Here is an 18,900-nt window from a genome sequence, read left to right on the forward strand (position 1 = left end):
AGGACCCGGGCGCGCCCGCTCGGGCGTGGGAGGGGCGAGCAACCGCCGAGCTGCCGCGCCGAAGCGCGCCGCAGCCGGCGAGACGCAGACGGGCTGGGGTGGGTCTGTCCGGGCGCACGGGGAAAGCGGGCAGCGGTCCGGCGAGAGCACAGGCATCCTCTCGCTGAGGCGCGGGACGTGACTCAGGTACTGAGGCGGAGCCGTCGTGCGCGATGCTGCGGAGTGCTTGGCTGGCGCATGGGGGCGAACGCCACGGGGAGCGCGGGGCGGGGGGGTCCGGCGCCGGGTGAGGCGACTCCGGAGCGCCGGCCAGGCCGGGGCGCATCTCTGCGTGGGGCTGCCCGGGCCGGCGGACGCGCTCGAGCGCGGCCGAAGCTTTGGGCGAGCGCGGCGCCAGACGTCGAGGCTTCATCCCTCGCCCAGAGGCTGCGCCAGGCGCCGGTGGGGCGGTGGGCACGGCGCGGACTGTCCTCGCCCCCCCGCGGGCGCCACCTCACGTGGGACGGTGCCCCCCCCCCCCCCCCCCGCCGGCTGCGTTTCTCCCCTCGCAGGGGGCCAGGCGGGCGCATTTCTTCCCCGGGAAACGCGCGCTGCGGTACGCGTCGCCCGGCGCCCCCGCCGCTGCCGGCCTGACAGCGCTGTCCGGGCGCCGAGCGGTGCTGGCGACCGAGCCCCGCTCCGGCTGCTGCTGCGAGAGAGCGCTGCCCCCGGCTCCCCGCTTTGGCGGCCGGGTCACGCCTAGGCGCGCGGTGCCGCCGGCCCCAGCGCACGTACAAGTGCCACAGCGGTGGCTCGTGAGGCACCCGCCAGCTCGGGCTTTGTTGCCGCCATCGCTGGCTTCCTCCCGGTCGCGGGAGACGAGGGTCTCCGCGTCTAGCCCCGCCTGCACGGTCCCGTCGCTGCTGCTCACCTTTCATTTCAGTGTCGAGGCGCGGGGGGGTGAATTCCAGAGTTTCCTTTGTCACAGCGATGGCAGTTCAGGTCCGCCGAAGCGGGCGACGCGCAGTCTGAGGCACCGTTCCCTCATAAGGACATCGCCGCAGCCCCGGGCGTGAGCTCCGTTACTCGGTCCTGCGAGTGCTCCGAGGATCGCGCGGCCGCCTCTCCAGGCAGCGTGAGCATCGGCAGCGGCCCGAGCGCTCCGCGGGAGCCGTCTCGGCTCCGGGCGGCGCGGGCTACGTGCCCGCCCCGGAGCGCCGCGCGGGCGGCCGTGGCCGTTGCCGTTGGCGGCGCCGCGACCGCCACCATTGTTCTCCGACCCCGCTCCGACCCCGCGCGGCAGGCCGCCGCAGCCCCTCTGCATCTGCTGGGAGAGAGCCCTTTTTTGCTACTGCTCGTAATCCACGTGGAAAGGTCTTTGGCTTGCCTTATTCTAAACGGTTCTGTGGGGAAGCGAGAAAGCGCGCAGAGGTGAGGTTGACTTGGAGCGATACAACTTCCTCACTGGCGCAGACCGTTAGCACCGGTTGTGAAAGCGTGCTCTTGGCCAGCGGGTTTGCGTGCTTTTTGGGTAAAGCAGTTGGAAAACCGTTTAGTTTTAGATGTCACAGAGTGAAGTCACGTATGGTTTTGCAATGTTTATTTCAGAGGGAGCGGTAGTTTGTTAAGGTGTGGCAGTCGGCCGTTTAAAAATGTAAAACAGAATCTGTTAGTACAGTACACCTGTTGTGGTTCAGTCGGATGTATAACTCAAGGTAAGTTATAAAAATATTAAGGTGACGTTTTAAATCGCGTCTGAAGCGGGAATTCACATATCTCGATGTATGATGACACCCATGTTATGCAGCTGCGCTGTCCAAAGTGATGTGTAAAAAGACACCTCTTAGCCAGATGATCTTTTCCTACTATACTCAGCTACGTGTGCTAACCTAGCATGAGATACAGTGCACGTGCATGTGAGCACTTTATGTATCAGGGTAGTTCTATGCTATTCCGCAAAAATAAGTGTGTATGTCCAGCTGGTGACAGGACCAGACCCTTAATTAGTATTTATCTTGCTCTGTCACTTTTTGGTTTTATACAAGACAAAATAAGGACACTTCTCTAATATAAACAGTTGGCAAGAATTTCTATTTTTCTAAAGCTCTGACACATTGCAAAGCCACCATATCTGCAGGGCTGAAATTAATTTTCATGATACATGAAGAATGAATTGTAAGTATTCGACTGAAGTTGGGATTCTGCAACTTCTATTTTTGAAAGCATATGGAAAGCAGCCAGATAATTCAAGTGCAACTGAAGGCATATTTGTCACTTTTTCTGTGCACACAGAACAGGCATATGCTGTCTGGTCTTGAGGTGCTGCTGTGATGCTGACGTTTATGTACTTATGGTAATGGATGTCATGTAAAAAAACCCATAGGCTTTAGGAAAATAAGTCCACTTCTCCAGAAACTGGGCATTTGATATAGAGACAATAATTAGGGAGGTTGACAATGCTATTGTTATAGAATGAGTGTATTTGTTTCAAAAGTGGTACCTGAGAAGATTTAGTTACTGTTGTATTTGTAATTAAAGAAAATACTTATGCAAGTATTTATCTCAAGATTAAAAGAGCTGTTTCTCTCTTGTTAAGAAGAAAGCCATGTTAATACTTCCTCTTTAAATGTGAAGTTAGTATGCAGATCTGTGGCTTATTCTTTTGCTTATGACAAGTTAGGGGTACTTGTTGGTAACATGCTCATTAAGGAAAAATAAAAAAAAAAAAACAAGAAACCAAAACAATAATATAATCTGATTTTCCCAGATAATGTAAAGAACAGGGTTCTAACATTTTCACTGTAAAAATAAAAAAACAAGCACGCACAACTTCCCCTGTAGAGCACTTTACCCAGGTAATAGAATCTACACTGGTTAGTATTATTTGCTACATATGAAATTGCAATGTGAATTTACTGTGTCATTGCAGTCTGCTAGTAACTTGTGATGTGCGTTACTTACTGTGCTGTAGCAGTGAACACTAAAATGGCTTAAGGCTAAGTGGGGGCTGGAGATTGATTAATAGTAAGTGTTGGTATGGAACATCACCTACAGCTACAGACAGCATAGAATTACTGTATGGTTTATCCTAGGAGTTCTGAGAGAGAGAGAGATGAGAAAATGGTGAAAGCTGGCAAATCCTTGAGAAAGGCAGATGCAGCGGAACCGGAAAACTGTCTCTGATAAAACAGAGGAGGCCAAAATGGAAGAATGAAAAGTCACTGCGGGGTCTTGCAGGGAGGGCAGGCATTGGTAAATACGGTAATGATTTTGTAGGGAACAGGACTTTGCAGCAGCCTTTGGAAATGAATGTATAATTCAATTGGCTGATAGTTAAGCAGGTAAGCCGCAAGAAATGCACTACTATGTCATACCAGCGGCCCATCAAAATGGCTTGTACGAAGTACCTAAGAAAGACTTGTAATAAAAAAAATTCAAATTAAAGATATATGCATGAGTGCTTTAGAGCATCAGGAAAGAGTTAAAGTCATGCTGAATAGGCAGATGTCAGTGATGTCAATGCAAAGGGTAGTTGTTTTATATGTAGAGGGCTATCACTAGGGTCTGGAGGATATAAAAATAAAATTATTTTTGCAGTGGTCATTCCCTGCAAAATTTCAGTACAGCTGGTTAGTCTTAGGATTCGTCACTCAAAACCAAGGGTAACCTACATCTTTTGTTTAGTCTGCTTAGATTTTAATACCCTTGAGCAAATATAGGAGGTTTATGACTCCTATTAACACAGTACTGAGCAGTCTATGCTTTTCAGCATATCCATACTCCCAACACCCTGTGAAAACAGAATCGTTATTCTTTTCATTCCACAGATAAGAAACTGAAGGCGGATCTCTGCATTGCCCAGCTTAGACCGTCTTCCTCATTTTGTAATTGTACAGTTCTCAACCTGGTGGGGTTCCAGACTGAATTTGCAGTTTGAACTGGGTTCCCTACATGGAAGTTCATGTTTTATTTTTGATAACCATTACTTATTTCTATCCTAGGAATTCAAGGTTGGGTAGATTTCTGCCGTAGCTAAAACCAATTAATTCAGGGGAAGTTCTCAATCTATATAGGTGAGCCTACATACTCATAAATGTGCTTCCTACCCATACTGCTGACCATAAAGTACTGCTGCGTGGCCAGTAAGGGTATTGGCTAAACACCGGTATTAGATTCTTGCCATCTCTAGTTGCTCCTTTTTATAATGCAAATGCTCTCCTTTTATATACACTGCACCATCACACCACCCACAATGCTACCTACAATCACCTAATATTTCCTCCTAACTGATCCTGTATTAGTTTCTGTGGCAACAGGAAGATAATCTCAGGAGCATGAAACGCCACAGATTTAACTACATTTGCTCCCTTTGTTTTACACCTTATCAAAGCCAGGACCCATTTATGATAGGAGGAATCTGGAATAAATACTGACAGTACTGTCATGTCTGTTGTGGAGACACTGAAACTGAGCTGCAGCCAGTCAAATGTAATCCTTTGCCTCTAAACAGGGCTGAGCTAGCAAAAGCAGAAAGCAAAGCAAACTGTTGCAATAGTTACGCAGTAGCCACCTGTCTTAGCAGGCTTTGGCAGTATCCTAGTATTCAAGCAAAATTCTAAGTAAAAATTTTGCCTGTGCAAATCAGCCACGAGCCCACCTCTTATAATGCTAACCCTAGTTTGCACGTTTCACACGGGAACCTCCCTGCTACTTCCTTACTAGTTCTTAAGGAGGTGAATACAGTCTAGCCTAGCAAGGCACACCGCAACAGGATGAAGAGCATCTTCCGCCGTGTTTACAGAGACAGGGTTCATTTAGTTCTGGTTAATCGTCTTTTAATTTTGATGTGTTAACATGAGCTACTGATGGACTGAACCAGGTGACCAAGACTGATGTATGCGTGTGCGTATGTAGACCAATCTTAAGAGGATGGCGCCTGAAGGTCTGGTGTGCTGGTTCATGGTGACTTTTAGCCAAACATGGTGATAGGCATGACGTAAAGAGTAAATGAATGTAACCGTTTCCCCATAGGCTTATTTTTATGAAATGCTGGCAGTAGGCCAGGTTCCTCCGCACCTGCAAGTCTAGCTCCTTCATCAGACCGGAGTATAAAGCCATGCTAGAGACCGTTCCTCCTAGGGCACGCAAAGCTGGTAAGTCCCGTCGGCCGGGCGGAAGGAAATCCGGCTCTTGCAGGTTGCCCTGCTCCGCTGGGCAAGGGCGAACGCCGGACCGGCCGGGGAGGAGGCCGCTCCCGCCCTTTCTGAGCGGACCGGGCTCCGCGCGGCCGCGAGCGCGGGCGCTGCGCGGGGGCGCGGTCTTAGCCCCGCCCGCGCCGGGCCGCTGCGCGCGAGGCGGGGACAGCGAGCCGCGCGGGGCGGGCGCGCAGCTTCGCGAGAAGCGCGGGCCGCCGCCTCTGCCGCAATTACGGTAGGAGCGCCGCCCACCCGCCCAGTCACGTCCTGCACGTCTCGGTGCGGCGGCCGCCAGCGCGCGCGCCCTGGCGGGGCGGCCCGCGCCGCCGCGCGTCACGGCGGCGGGGTCACGCGGGGCCGCGGCGAGCGGGCCCTGCCTCGGGCCACCGCCGGCGGGCCCGGGCCCGAGGCGATCCGGCCGCCTCCTGCGGCCGGCGTTTGCGTCGGGCTCGGTGCGCCGGCCGCCGAGCTAGCGGCCCGCGCCCCGCGGAGAGGCGCGGTGAAGCTGGGACGGGTCTTTTCTGGCAGGAGCAAGCGCGCTGCCCGAGCAGCGGTGATTCGTCTCAAAAGCCACCTGCCCCTCGAGGGGGCTTGGACGCAGTTCGCCGTCGGGGCCCAGCACTGTAGGTCTGCAGAGACTGCCCTTAGAACATCTTTGCTATAGGCTCGGTGAAGGAGACTGTCCCGGCCTGCGTGCAGGAAGAAGCACGGAGGTGAATGCCACGAGCTGCTTCTTTGGGCTGACTGTTCCCGTCCAGCACTGCGGAAGCGGTCTGGAGAAAATGCCGATTGCCATTATTCAACAAAACGTGCTCACTTATTGCTTACTTTGTGTTGCCACTAGATGGTTAATACAAAAGGATTATGCAACCCTTCCCCCATCAATTTTAAACATTGGCTCCAAATGAAATGCTCTGACAACCTGAAAGTAGTGGGAGTGTGGATTCCTCCTGCCGCCTGCACTCCTTCAGTTTTACATCTTATTCCTGTTCTTTAGATACTTGAGCTGAGATACTTGAGTCAGCATTTTCCCTGTTACTGCTAACACTACAGAGCTACCGGTGTCATGAAGGATTACACTTTGTGCACCTACTCTGTGCTGTCTGGTTCTTGCTTTAAAAAAAAAAAATACCCTTTTTTGAAGAATGCTTTATACCTTGTATCATACAGAGGTTACTGGGAAAAACGGTTGTGAAGGGTAGACGTCTGCAGAGATGCATCTTATGACTTTCATTTAGCAACCCAAAGCCTGGTGCAGAAATTGCCCAGTCTAACAAGCTATGCATTTTTACAAACTTGCAGCAATCAGCGAATCAGCCATTGGTAGTAAGCAGGCACCTAGACGTCTAGATTTACTGAGGTATTCTGTTTCACTTCTTGTTTAACCATTTTAGGTTCTAGTTGTATGGACTTAAGAAGACAAATGGTTTTCTGTTTATATTTGATTTCCAGAAAACAAGAGGTTAAGCCAGCAGTTTGAGGCTTACTGTCCAGGGTAATAGAACAGCTATAGTCATGGCCAGGCTTATTTCTGCATCATGTACATAAAGTTGTTTCTTCCAAGAAGTGGCAGTGCTGGTCTAAACGCCATAGTAAGTATGCTCATACAGGCCTATTAACAATCGTGCATTTGGTGCTCAGTTGTCTAGACAAAGTCTGCATCAACTACATTGTTGTGCAATACATAGTCTGGTTCCAAAATGGATCTGTAAGAACTACATAATTCCCAATGCGCAACAATCACTATGCAGACCTATACTTCTGAGAGCAGAAGCATTCCTTAGTGATGAACATCATCTCTGATGTGCAGCTGTGCTTGCACTCCTCTTTTAGGTACTATCATAAAGAAACATTGATCCAATAGGAGTAAATCAGTTGCATTTTAAAGAAGTGGTCAATTTTGGTACACGTAAGATTTAATGTGTAACTTGTTTGAAGCTCACTTTAACATTTTCAAAACTTCTATAATATGCAGACCCTACAAAAACCTAACTGGTGTGATGCAATACCTCCCTGCACTCTTCACACATAGGGACACTTATCTGCCTTTTCAGTGTCCTCCCCCATCCTCCCCCCCCGCATCTCTCTCTAACATGCTCATGAGAAAAGATTTACTTTTTTAGATGCAAAGGCGCTTGTGGCTGCATATGGAAGATGTGAAAGATAAGATTCATCAAATAAAATATTAAAAAAAAAATCACCCATAACGTAGTAACAACAATGGAAAGTATTTGCTTCAGGCAGACAGTGATACTGAGCATTGCTGCAGTTACTAACTCCCATCATCCACAAAAACTGCCCGTGCAGATTTTCATTGCAGTTTAGCTTAGGTACTTACTTGATGCGTGAAAACAAATAGCTCATCAGAAGCTCAAAGGGATCTGTCTATCTTTTCAAGATATCAGTGCGTCAGGGCTGCATTGCTGTTCTCAGTAGGGAACAAAAAGCCTGGGTGATTTGTCCACTGCTGTACAGAATGCTACTGATGCACCAGGATTTTGCATCCAGGTCTCCTAAGTGAATAGTCCAGGAGCTTCACATAACAAGGTCTTGTAACAAAAAATCCCACAGACTTTAATGCAGTAGTTACTATATATTTGAGAAAGTCAGATACACCCCTGAACTGCTGTAATGGCTGCAGTTTTTCTATGAAACAGTGATTTGGTTGAAACCCAGGTTTGACTGAGAGAGCTGTGAGGGGACATTCATTTAAAACTCAAACTGTATGCATCTCATTTTTATGTATTTTTTGCAAACTTTGTTAAGGACTTAGCCCGAATAAGGAATAGTTAAAATTGCGCTGCATCTTCAAGATTTGCATTTAAAATAGTCCCATATCTTATTTGTAACTTTAACTGTAGTGCAATTTCTCCCTATTTTGGTTAGATAATTGTCCCAATGTCTATTAGACTGTAATTGCTTTTTATTTCTTAGGGAACACTCTTGACCTTCGTCATGGGAGCTGTAGTAGCTGATGATGGTCCATCTGGTGTTAAAGCCCCTGACGGAGGCTGGGGCTGGGCTGTCCTTTTTGGCTGTTTTATCATCACAGGATTCTCCTATGCCTTTCCTAAGGCAGTTAGTGTCTTCTTTAAAGAACTCATCCGGGAATTTGGCATTGGATATAGTGACACTGCATGGATTTCCTCCATTCTGTTGGCCATGCTTTATGGAACAGGTAGGTAGTTCTCTGCTTTTGAAACAGTATTGCATCATACAATGATGCTTGTAAATCATACAGCCATTTACAGCATGAATCACAATTGCGTATCATTACTTGTGTGCAAGTAAGGGATTCCAAAGAAGAATTACTATTAATGACATAAACCCAAAAGTTACTGTAAAACTACATCTCTGTAACTCAGTAGCTACTAAAGACAATAATAAAATTGCATGGCACTCTGAAGATGAAAAAGACCAGGTATTTGACTATAGAGGAAAGAACCCTCTTCCAGATTGGCCTGACAGTATGGACAAAGTATAGAAAGAATCACAGAATCATTTAGGTTGGAAAAGACCTTTAAGATCGTCAACTCCAACCGTAAACCTAACACTGCCAAGTCTACCAAAGATGAAATGCAAACTGACATAAAATCAACTGCAAAAATTGGTTTATCTTACCAACTGTAACTTGCTCTTCTTGCCTAGGTCCACTCTGTAGTGTATGTGTCAATCGCTTTGGCTGTCGCCCTGTCATGCTGGTGGGTGGCCTTTTTGCCTCAATGGGGATGGTGATAGCCTCCTTCTGCACGAGCATCGTTCAGATCTATCTAACTGCAGGTGTGATTACTGGTAAGTAGTGTGCGTGGTTGCAAATGAGTTAGCTAATGTCTTAGGTTTAGGTTGAAGTTTTGTGTGACAAGTATCTAAATCATCGGGATCATCCAAATGGGCTTTTATGAAGATGGCAGCTAAACGTGGAATTAAACTGTCATTTATTTTTTAATGAATGTTAATTTTTCTGGTATGTCTAATAGCCGCTGCTGTAATCAGTGAAGTGTAACCATAGAGTACAAGAATATTATGGAAGTGGAATGCTTTTAAAAATGCTGTTTTAGAAGTCTTTTGTCCATTTGAAATAAAAGTCTTTTAAGTCATGAATCAGAAAAACCCTTAATTAGATTTTTTTTTTAATAGTGATATTGTAGGCCAGTATTAATTTTTATGTACCCTCTGTTACAGGTTTGGGTCTGGCACTAAACTTTCAGCCTTCGCTCATCATGTTAAACCGCTACTTTGACAAACGCCGGCCCTTAGCCAATGGACTATCAGCTGCTGGGAGTCCAGTGTTTCTTTGTGCTCTCTCACCATTGGGGCAGATACTACAACATGAGTATGGTTGGAGAGGAGGATTCCTTATACTGGGTGGGATGCTGCTCAACTGCTGTGTATGTGGAGCATTAATGAGACCTTTGGAGCCACCCAAAAAGTCTGAAGCCACCAAAGAACCAGCTGAGAAGAAAGTGAAGAAAAAACTTCTGGATTTCAGTGTGTTTAAAGATGGTGGTTTTGTAATCTACACGCTAGCAGCATCTATCATGGTGCTTGGCCTCTTTGTTCCCCCAGTTTTTGTTGTGAGTTATGCCAAAGATTTAGGGTATCAAGACACCAAAGCAGCTTTTCTTCTGACTATTCTGGGATTCATTGATATCTTTGCTCGGCCTATTTGTGGAATGGTAGCTGGTCTTAAATGGGTTAGACCACGCTGTGTCTACCTCTTCAGTTTTGCTATGATTTTCAATGGCTTTACAGATCTCATGGGTTCTATGTCTATTGATTATGGTGGCCTGGTGGTCTTTTGCATTTTCTTTGGCATTTCTTATGGAATGGTAGGTGCTCTTCAGTTTGAAGTTCTCATGGCTATTGTTGGTACTCAGAAGTTTTCCAGTGCTATCGGTTTAGTGCTCCTGGCAGAAGCTATGGCTGTTCTAATTGGTCCACCATCAGCGGGTAAGTATTCCATTTAGTTCAGAATTCAAATCATTTGCATTGCATCCGTTTACATAAATTGTATGATAAGGGAGCAGAGAAAAAGACAACATGAGTTACTCAAGAAGTACATATTGTGCTAGTGTTGCACATGCTTCAACAATTTGCTGCGGTTACAATCTGAAGACAGGGTGGGATGAAGCTTTTCCTTCTTGGATCTATTTCAGGATTGGCTGAATTGCCATCTGGAGATGCTGCGCTTTCTCCACTGAAAGCCTACACTGGACCTCTTATTAGTAGATGGCTAATATTGTATGAGATGCACTTTACACAGGCAGTGAATAACTTTTGTGAAGTTCAGACCTCTTTGGAGTTGGAATTCAGAATATGGAACCTGTAAATTTTCTTTGGAAAGTACTAGGATAGATTCTCTATACCCATGATAGATTTGGAGGAGGAAAGAAAACGTCAGAAGAAGGAGGAAAAAAAAAAATCTTACAAAGATGACTATAAACTGGACTGTTTTAAGGAAGGTAGACTGCTTCTGTTGCACATGTCTCACAACCCAAGAATAAGGGGACATTACAAAATATTCAAATGAATTCAAAATTGAAAATTAATTACTAATCAAAAACCATAAATTTTACAGACCCTGAACTGAAAAAAAATCCCACCCAAACCCCACCAGTTCACTGCCATAAAACGTTTACTGTTTATTATCAGACACTAAAAAGCATCAAGTATCTTTATTGTGACAGAACTCTGCATGGAAAAAAAACAGTACTATGCACTACTTCCTCTGATCTTCAGGTTTGGAGAGGCACTTCCTTCACATCCTCCCTCCTGTTCCTTCACCTCCACCAAGTCCTGTGAAAATTTAACTTGACTAAAGCATCAGAATCAGTCAGTTACTCCAGACTGACTATTAAGTAAGATTTGCATTTTAAGCAGACAGTGCGCTGCCTGTATAGGAAAGGAAATAAGATAAGGAGCGAGAGGAAGCTGACGATACAGATCCCGGCCATGGGTGCACACATTTTGATCTGAAATACATGGCACTTGTCTCATCTCTTGCATATGAAGGCTAGGCTGGTTTTATTCCAGTTGAATTGCATGACTCTGTGTGTGCAGGGGTGTATGTGTTTCGGGATGTGACGTAATGTCAGTGAATGTTAAAGTGTATTGAAATAATTGAGAAATTATAACATTTTGTTACAAACTTGTTAAAATGCTATTTCAAAAAAATTGCTTAGATAGTCATGGTACGTCTAGACAGGAGTCATTTAAATGTTTAAAAAAAGCAGAAAAAACTTCATTGCAAGACAATCACTTTTGTTAATTACCTGGGATGTTGTCTTTTTCAGGAAAACTCTTGGATGCAACAGGGAGGTACATGTTTGTGTTTATTATTGCTGGAATTGAAGTTACCACCTCAGCACTCGTATTAGCCTTGGGAAATTTCTTCTGCATTAAGAAAAAATCAGAAGAACCACATACAAAAGAAGAAGCAGCAGAAAGAGAGGAATTAAACAAATCTGAAGACAAAACTCCTGAAGATGCCAAGGTGGACTCTATTGAAGTGGAGCAGTTTCTGAAAGATGAGCCTGAAAAAAATGGCGAAGTTGTAACTAACCCAGAAACATGTGTGTGAGCATGACAAGAAACCGACAAAGCGTTTAGAAAAGGAAGATTTTCAACACTATTTATTTTAGAAATAGAATTAGTTTAGGGCTGGGCCATCTGCTTTATTAACTGGAGGCTGGTCGGCTCATCAGGTCTCTCTGGAAGCTGATTAGCTAGACAACCTTTTATCGGAAAATTAGCTTTATCAGTAAAAGGTGGAGCATTGTGGTTATACTTTTTATGTAAACTAAGAAGCTTTTATAAACACAAGTAGAGTCTTGCTATGCATCACCAGAAACTGCTCACTTGGAAGAGATATAGGAAGAATATATTTTAAGAAAAGTGGAATTATATGTTTTCAGACAATATTGGTGAAATTGCTGTGTTGTTGTGCAGCTAAATATAATTTCCCTTTCTGTGTTCTTTGTGAAGGGGAGAGTTTGAGATGGAAAAAAATCTCAGGAACTTAAAGGTCTCCAATGGGTTTTTGAACTTCTTACTTTTTTAGATTTTTAGAATAATTGGCTCAGCCGTAATTTAATTTTGATAATATCTGTTACTTTGATTTATGTAAATGTATTTCTGAGTTTTGTCTAAACCTGTAATCTTTGTAACTATCATCTGGAAATACTGTACGTGGAAAGGCACATTACAGTTCCTGTCCTCAGCAGATCACACAAGTGGTATTCCAGGGTAGTACTAGAAGAAAAGAAAATGAGCAGAATCAATCCTGACAGACCGTAAGCAAACAAAGTTCACCTACGTTTACATACAGGGTTTTCAGTGTAGTTTCCCTGCAGCATTGAAAAATATTACAAGTAACATGGAGAAGACAGATATTAGGTTTAGTAGAATCTTCTGAAAGTGTGCATTTTGTATATAAAAGAAACTGTAAGTTTCCAGATGACCTATAAATTACAGTGGGTAGACTTAGGGAAGGGCTGGACTATTTTGAAATGAGTTAGCCATCTTTAAAATGCAATGTTAGCAACATAGGAAGGTCTTAACATGTTGTGGGTTGGTTTTCTTAGGGTTTTTTGTTTTTGTTTTTTTATTTACCCCACTTCCCCATGCTTTTGCTTAATCTATGGAAGTTCAAGGTACCATTCTTGCTGGTTGAGGAAACACGATAGAACTGTTGATCATATTTATGACAGCAATGGAAAAGGACCAATCAAGAATGGGGTCAGCTCTGCTACTCATTGCACAAACAGAACGGGGGTCTCTGGCCAGTCTTTAGATCTTCTCTGACATCGGTATGGGGGAAGGAGATGGAACAGATCAGACAAGGCAGTGACAGCACATTTGAAGAAACGTGGAAGGGGAAAAGATTCATTGTGAGCACACTGACTAGAAAATGAAGGTAAAAGGAAGGCATTCTAAATTTTTTTTTTTCCACCCAAACACATTCAAGAAGTGTAATCTTTTATACAAAATCATGCTACCGCAATCCACCTTTCAGATATGTTTATAAAAAACTCTCTAGGCTTTTTGACTGCAGTAACAATCTTCAAAACAGACTAATTGTAACACATTCAGTTTTCTTGTTGGTAGCAAAGGAATATTGGCTTTCAGGTGCCAAAATTGTTCCACTTAATAACTGAAAACTAAAAGACCCTAATCCCTTAAAACCCCATATCCCTTTTAAAAATAACACCGTTAGTTGTTTCATACTCTACCATTTTAACAGAAACATACAGTAAATCCAACAAAGTGCCAAAACCATGAACCCTTCCCTAATGGAACTATCTCAGATACCAGCTTCCATTCTGGTAGTTTCTTCAAAATGGTTTTGCATTGTTAGGACAACCTTGCACAGAAACTGAAAAGTTAGGATCATGATGATTTTTTTGAGCGATTTTGAAAAGAAATGGATGCTGCACTGAATAAACTGTTTATTTTTATATTGCATATAGTGCATTACTTTAAAACTTTTTTATTAATTTAGTGGCAGGAATTGCACTGGCATGTCCTAGTTACAAGAACTTAGTCACCGAACTTAGCTCCAGTTTGCTAAAGACTAAATCAGTACTTGGAACGCAACACTGCTAGCTCCAGAAGGCCACCATATGAAAGAGCAAGAGGAAAATGGAATCCACAGATCAGCTTATGATATCCCTGGAGGCTGCTTCAGATGATATGTGAAGGCCTGATAATAGCTTTCAGATTGGAGTTCCCTGTTCTGTTTCAAAAAGCAAAAACTAGAATCCTTCCCAAAGGTGAATTCAGATTCTCAAATAGCCATTTTTGTCTTACTGCGGGTTTTGATCATCAGATTTCTTTGCTAGATAATGCTATACTATTATCACAGAACTAAATATTTATTCCTTTGACCTCAGGTTTTGGCACAATTTTAAGTTTCTGTACATTCTGCGAATTGTCTAGACTGTAACATCTCAAAAATTTGGGCTTATCATACTGATTTTCCAGACTATTTTCCAACCACAATACCTTTATGCTTAAGCTGGAAACAAGAAGTGTTACGTTACATTTTTATGTGATTGGGGCAGAAGAGGAAGTTATTAAGACAAGGGAAACACATTTCAACAAGACACCATAAATAATTTCTAAAGTAGTGTTCACGGAAAGCGCCTCGTTGGCATATACAAGTTCTTTTCCTCAGCTCAAAGATGTACTACTCTGAGTGGGACTGCCAGTGCTCTTCTGCTATTTTCAGCACAGACCTACCACTGGATTGCAGTATTTGTGAGAGCAGGAGATGCTTACTGCATGAGAGAGGTCAAATCACAGAACTCTTACCGACTGTGAGAAATAAGGGTTGGAATTAAATTTGCTAGAGCAGTCTCACACAGGCTATAAAATCTTTTACCCTTTTGATTATTTACAAGAAGCATCAACGCAGAGATGAGAAACTCCTAATGCAGATCTCTGAGCAACATCAAAACTGGCAAGCTTGAGAGTACTTCTGAGTTCTGGAGCCAATTAAGCTCCCTGCTTCCATTCTGTCCCATTCAGGGCTGACATCCAGGTGTGTGCTAGCCCTCCAGTCCTCTTTCCCTTCAGCTGCCTTTACTTCCTTGGAAAGGAATTGATTATACTAACGAGAAGGAAACCTCCATGCATGCCAGATCCCTAGCCTCGACAACTATGAGCCAGTGTGCTGGGCTGTACTGAGGCTTGTACCCAACTGCTCTGATGGACATGGCCACAAAGGCCTTTACACTGAGCTCCTGCTTTATAGACCTCCCTCCTTCCTACCCCAAGATGTTTAATAAAAAAAGCAAGCAGCAAGTCCTTGGGTTCCCAGCGCTGTCTTAGAACACCAGCTAGGAACTGTTACATAGAGAAGGAGAGGACTGTATGGGAACCCTTTCTCTTGGCAAGACTAGCCTGGCTCCTTATTAATTTAATGCTGGTTATTTTAAATTCACAAGGAACTGCTTTTAAACCCCTCCAGGCAGCAGAACAGTTCCATGCAGCATCTACCTGGATGAACCTTTGTTCAACCTTCACCTGGTTAATATTTAGTGATTTGAAAAAAGGAAAGGGAAGAAAGGGGGAAAGGGAAGGGAAGGCAGGTAATGACACAACTGAATTGCCAAGCATCCCAAAGACAACATTATAATTTGCTCTTGTATCATACACTATTGGAACAAATGTAATTTCTTCAGACACATAGTTCATGAATCTATTTAAGAAGTCTGTGAGGGAAACAATCGAAAAACACAAGTGCAAAAAATCCAAGTATAATACTATAAAACAGCTGAAAGATAGTTTTCATAGATTATTTGTCTGAAACTAATGAATGGTCTTTTAGCGTACAGGCTAGCATAATTTTTAAAGCTTTTTAGATCTTTGTACATTCTATAAATTGTGTACCATAGGATTTATGTTTAAAATATCGTATATTTGATCATGTAATGGATCTTAGGCCCTTAATTTCCTAATGCAAGGAGAGGGTATGTGTATAAATGCCTGTAACACACAAAGAATATATAAAGAGGTGTATATGTGTGTGCATATATATGTATTTATATATGCATGTATCAATCTATAGACATCAAACATGCAAAATACCCAGCAGAGTAGAATAGAGAGAGTTTGCCTGTTTACTAGACAATAAGCAATGCAGTTTAAAACTATTTTCTTCCTGCTCCTATACAAAGATAAGTTTGCTTTTTTACCATTCCTAAATAAAATATCTTCTAGCTATTTGGAGCCTAGAAGATCTCAGCGTAACTAAAAATCTTAAAGTGATGCAGCTATGTGTTTCAAATCACGATCTCTAGATTTTATTTTTCTCCAGTCCTTAAATACATTACAGTAAGTCTTCAGCAGTACCTGCTGCTAAAGGAGCTAGTTCCCTAAAGTTGAGACTTAAGACGATATGAAGGTATGGTGTGAAAGACTGGACAGATCTTGTGCTTGTTAATACTAAATCCCATCCAAACAAAAACGTGTGTTAGACAATGTAAAATAATTCTCTAAAAAGAAATGAAAACATTCCCCTAACCAAGCAATCAAACTTCAGAATGAAAATTCAAAATACACTCATGTATGCACCTTCGTTACATCCCAAAGAAAAGCTTCAGTCTGGTAGGCAATCATGAACAGAGGGCTTTCAGAAGAACGCAAACTCTTACACGTTACAGCAGTAAGTACTGACTTGTGTATGTGTGTCTGTGTCTCTCTGCCACACTTGTCTTTAGGACTATGGGAGTACGATTCAGTTTTGTGGAAGTGAGATGACTTTTTGTTTCTTGTTAACGCACTTTAATGTGATGTGTACATTTATACTTAGATTTTTTTTTTTTTATGCTTTTCTAGCAAACTGTTGCAAATGTGAATAAATATGTATTTGGTTGTCAAAAACTGTGGGTGTGAGAAAATAAGCTTAGAAAAAATAACACCCAGATTTGAAAATTCGGCTTCATTTGCACATGCTCAAATAGCTATACAGAAGCGGACTGCTTATAGAGAAGAAAATAAGAAGTGACACCGAGCTGACAGGCAGCCAGAATTTAATGTGGGCAAGGGGACTGCTTTTGCCATGACTCATAGTTTGGCCAATTCCAAAATGGAAATGGGCTCCTGCTGTAAATAATCCTGAAGACTGTTTTAAAAGCTTCAACTAATTTATAATAATAGCTATTAATTTTGTGGTGCTCCATGCAGAAATTATTGTTCTTGTCTTCTGAAGAGTGCTCCAGGTTTTGTTTGCAGGTGAAGTTTTATGAACTGCTGTGACTAAATATCTTGAGTACTGACCTGCCAGCAATCTGTCTTTATCATCATGTGATGCTCTTTAGAACTGGAAAGCTCCTAAGAAAACACAGTTTAAGAATACATTTATGGTGGGTTTTTTTGGATCCTATGATATCCCAGCTAAGACTGGCTCCTCAAGGTATAATCTCAAGGCTACACCCAAGTGAATCAAAATTACAGTCTCTTCAATGTAACAAGAGCTACATTTTGCTATCTAGAAGCTATCTAGAAGGCTCACACGTATTTGTGCCTAATTCTAAGTACCTGCTGAGAAATTTTGGAGGAATCTCTCTAAGCTCAGCTTCTGAAGTGTCTCTGTAGATTTACACTGAAAAGATCATAGGTCTAGTTTACATAAAACCCCATGTTTGAATAAATATATGCTTACCTTTTTTGTTCTAGTTTAGTTAAATTGGTAAGACTCAAGATGTAATCAAATGCTTTGCTACCCCGCTGGCCAGATCAAGCCATATGCTGCTACCGGAATGAATGTTACCTGGTGGACTGAAATGACAGAATTTATTAGCATGCAGTCAGCATGTCCTTGTGACAGAAAACCAAAGAGTTTATCTTTGCCTCTGGTAGTCTTTGAGTCTGAAAGAAAGGAGTTGGGCCATTTGCTGTGGAGCAAAATGGGCATGACCTGAGTTGCACAGCTGTTGTTCCCTGCTGCTGGACCTGTTGAAGGAAGGTGACCCACCAATATTTGAAGCGTAAACAACTTTGACAAATAGCAAAGGCACTGCATATGAGAAGCAGCGGCTTTGGAATGTATTATTTTAGCAGCCTTCTCAACACTTCTGGAACAGAGCTCACCTTTGTGCAAGTAGGAAAAAGGTGCATCTACTGCAAAAGTCAGGGCTTTTAAAAGTATCTCGCTAGTGACAGTCCATGGTCTGAGAAAGTATGGAAAGTTAGAGGCAGACAGAGTAAAAAGCTACTTACCTCTAGTTATATGGTGTTTGTTCCTTGACTGATCTCAATACCTGCTTCATCATCTCAGCAACATTCCAGCTGGCAACTTTCCTCACTATCCCTAGATAAATGCTTTGGAGCAGTAAGAAATGAGGATAGCTCTTGCTCTTCTGACTCTTCATCTGCTACTGTTTCAGCAATTTAAAGCCTTTCACTGGAAAATTCTGAATCCAATGAAGAAGCGTATCTAGATTTTAGTATTTAAAATTCTTTTCAGTCTTGCTGAAAAATGTGCCGTAAGACCCAGTGACTGACAACGTCAGACAAACTTAAAATACAATTTCTTAGCAGTGAGAGCAGAGAAACATTTGCTGTTTGGGGTCTTTTAAGAAAAAAAATCTGTGTGTGACCTCAAAATACTGTGAATAGCTGGTTTATCCTTTCCTTAAGGATTACGGGAAATAACAGAACCTCTGCTTGCCTTTGTGCCTGTAACGCTTGCAGCTTTGAACCAAGCTGAGGACTGTAATTAAACTAAATGTTTTGTCTGGTTATGAGATCAGGACTAGACATTTTCTTCCTAGTGCATAATGTACCAAATGAATTCCTGTTTTGTTCCACATCCCACTCCACTCCAAGTATCCTGGACTGGTCACAGCAAAGACACAGTAGACTAGGGATTAATGCTTTAGGATGATATACACAATTTCCCTTTTTTCCACATTCCTATTTGTCCATTATATTTCTCAGACCTAGATCTTATCTATGCATTTTGAGTCAAGAATTTTCCCAAAATGAGATTAACAAAGAACACTATCTTAAAAAAAGATTTTTTTTTTTGTAGGCTGCATATTTTTGTAGATCATGTATATACAGATCTCATCTAATTTTCTGTTGTCCCTCTGCCTGCAGCATGCAATGGTTTCATCAAAAAACCCGAAGCATATTAGTCTTAATAAGATTTAAGCAGGAAAAAAACAATGTCTGAAAAAAAGTCATTAAGTGTTACTCCTGTGCAAATATTTGCTGGTAA

The 18,900-nt window shown here is 43.0% G+C and overlaps 2 protein-coding genes and 1 long non-coding RNA gene across 5 annotated transcripts in view; 1 reads left to right on the forward strand and 2 right to left on the reverse strand.

The window, feature by feature from the left end:
- CCDC57 (coiled-coil domain containing 57) overlaps positions 1-1,365 on the reverse strand; it is a 52,560-nt gene extending 51,195 nt beyond the window's left edge. For 2 of the 3 annotated variants that reach the window (XM_030014652.2, XM_030014653.2), the window contains exon 1: positions 911-1,365. The gene's annotated coding sequence lies outside the window, so the exon portion shown is untranslated. The remainder of the gene's footprint in view (positions 1-910) is intronic. The other variant, XM_030014660.2, reaches the window with a different exon arrangement.
- On the forward strand, positions 47-18,419 carry SLC16A3 (solute carrier family 16 member 3). Its single transcript, XM_030014664.2, has 5 exons — positions 47-186; positions 8,109-8,352; positions 8,823-8,966; positions 9,357-10,124; positions 11,468-18,419. The coding sequence occupies exons 2-5, from the start codon at positions 8,130-8,132 to the stop codon at positions 11,752-11,754; spliced, it is 1,422 nt and encodes a 473-aa protein (XP_029870524.1). The 5' UTR covers positions 47-186; positions 8,109-8,129; the 3' UTR covers positions 11,755-18,419.
- Positions 10,835-11,545, reverse strand: LOC115341505. Its single transcript, XR_003923431.1, has 2 exons — positions 11,447-11,545; positions 10,835-10,970 (listed from the first exon to the last, which is right to left on the reverse strand). It is a non-coding gene; the product is annotated as an uncharacterized LOC115341505 (long non-coding RNA).
- Positions 18,420-18,900: the final 481 nt, after the last annotated feature.

This window comes from Aquila chrysaetos, chromosome 5, assembly GCF_900496995.4.
Source record: "Aquila chrysaetos chrysaetos chromosome 5, bAquChr1.4, whole genome shotgun sequence".
Taxonomy (NCBI): domain Eukaryota; kingdom Metazoa; phylum Chordata; class Aves; order Accipitriformes; family Accipitridae; genus Aquila; species Aquila chrysaetos.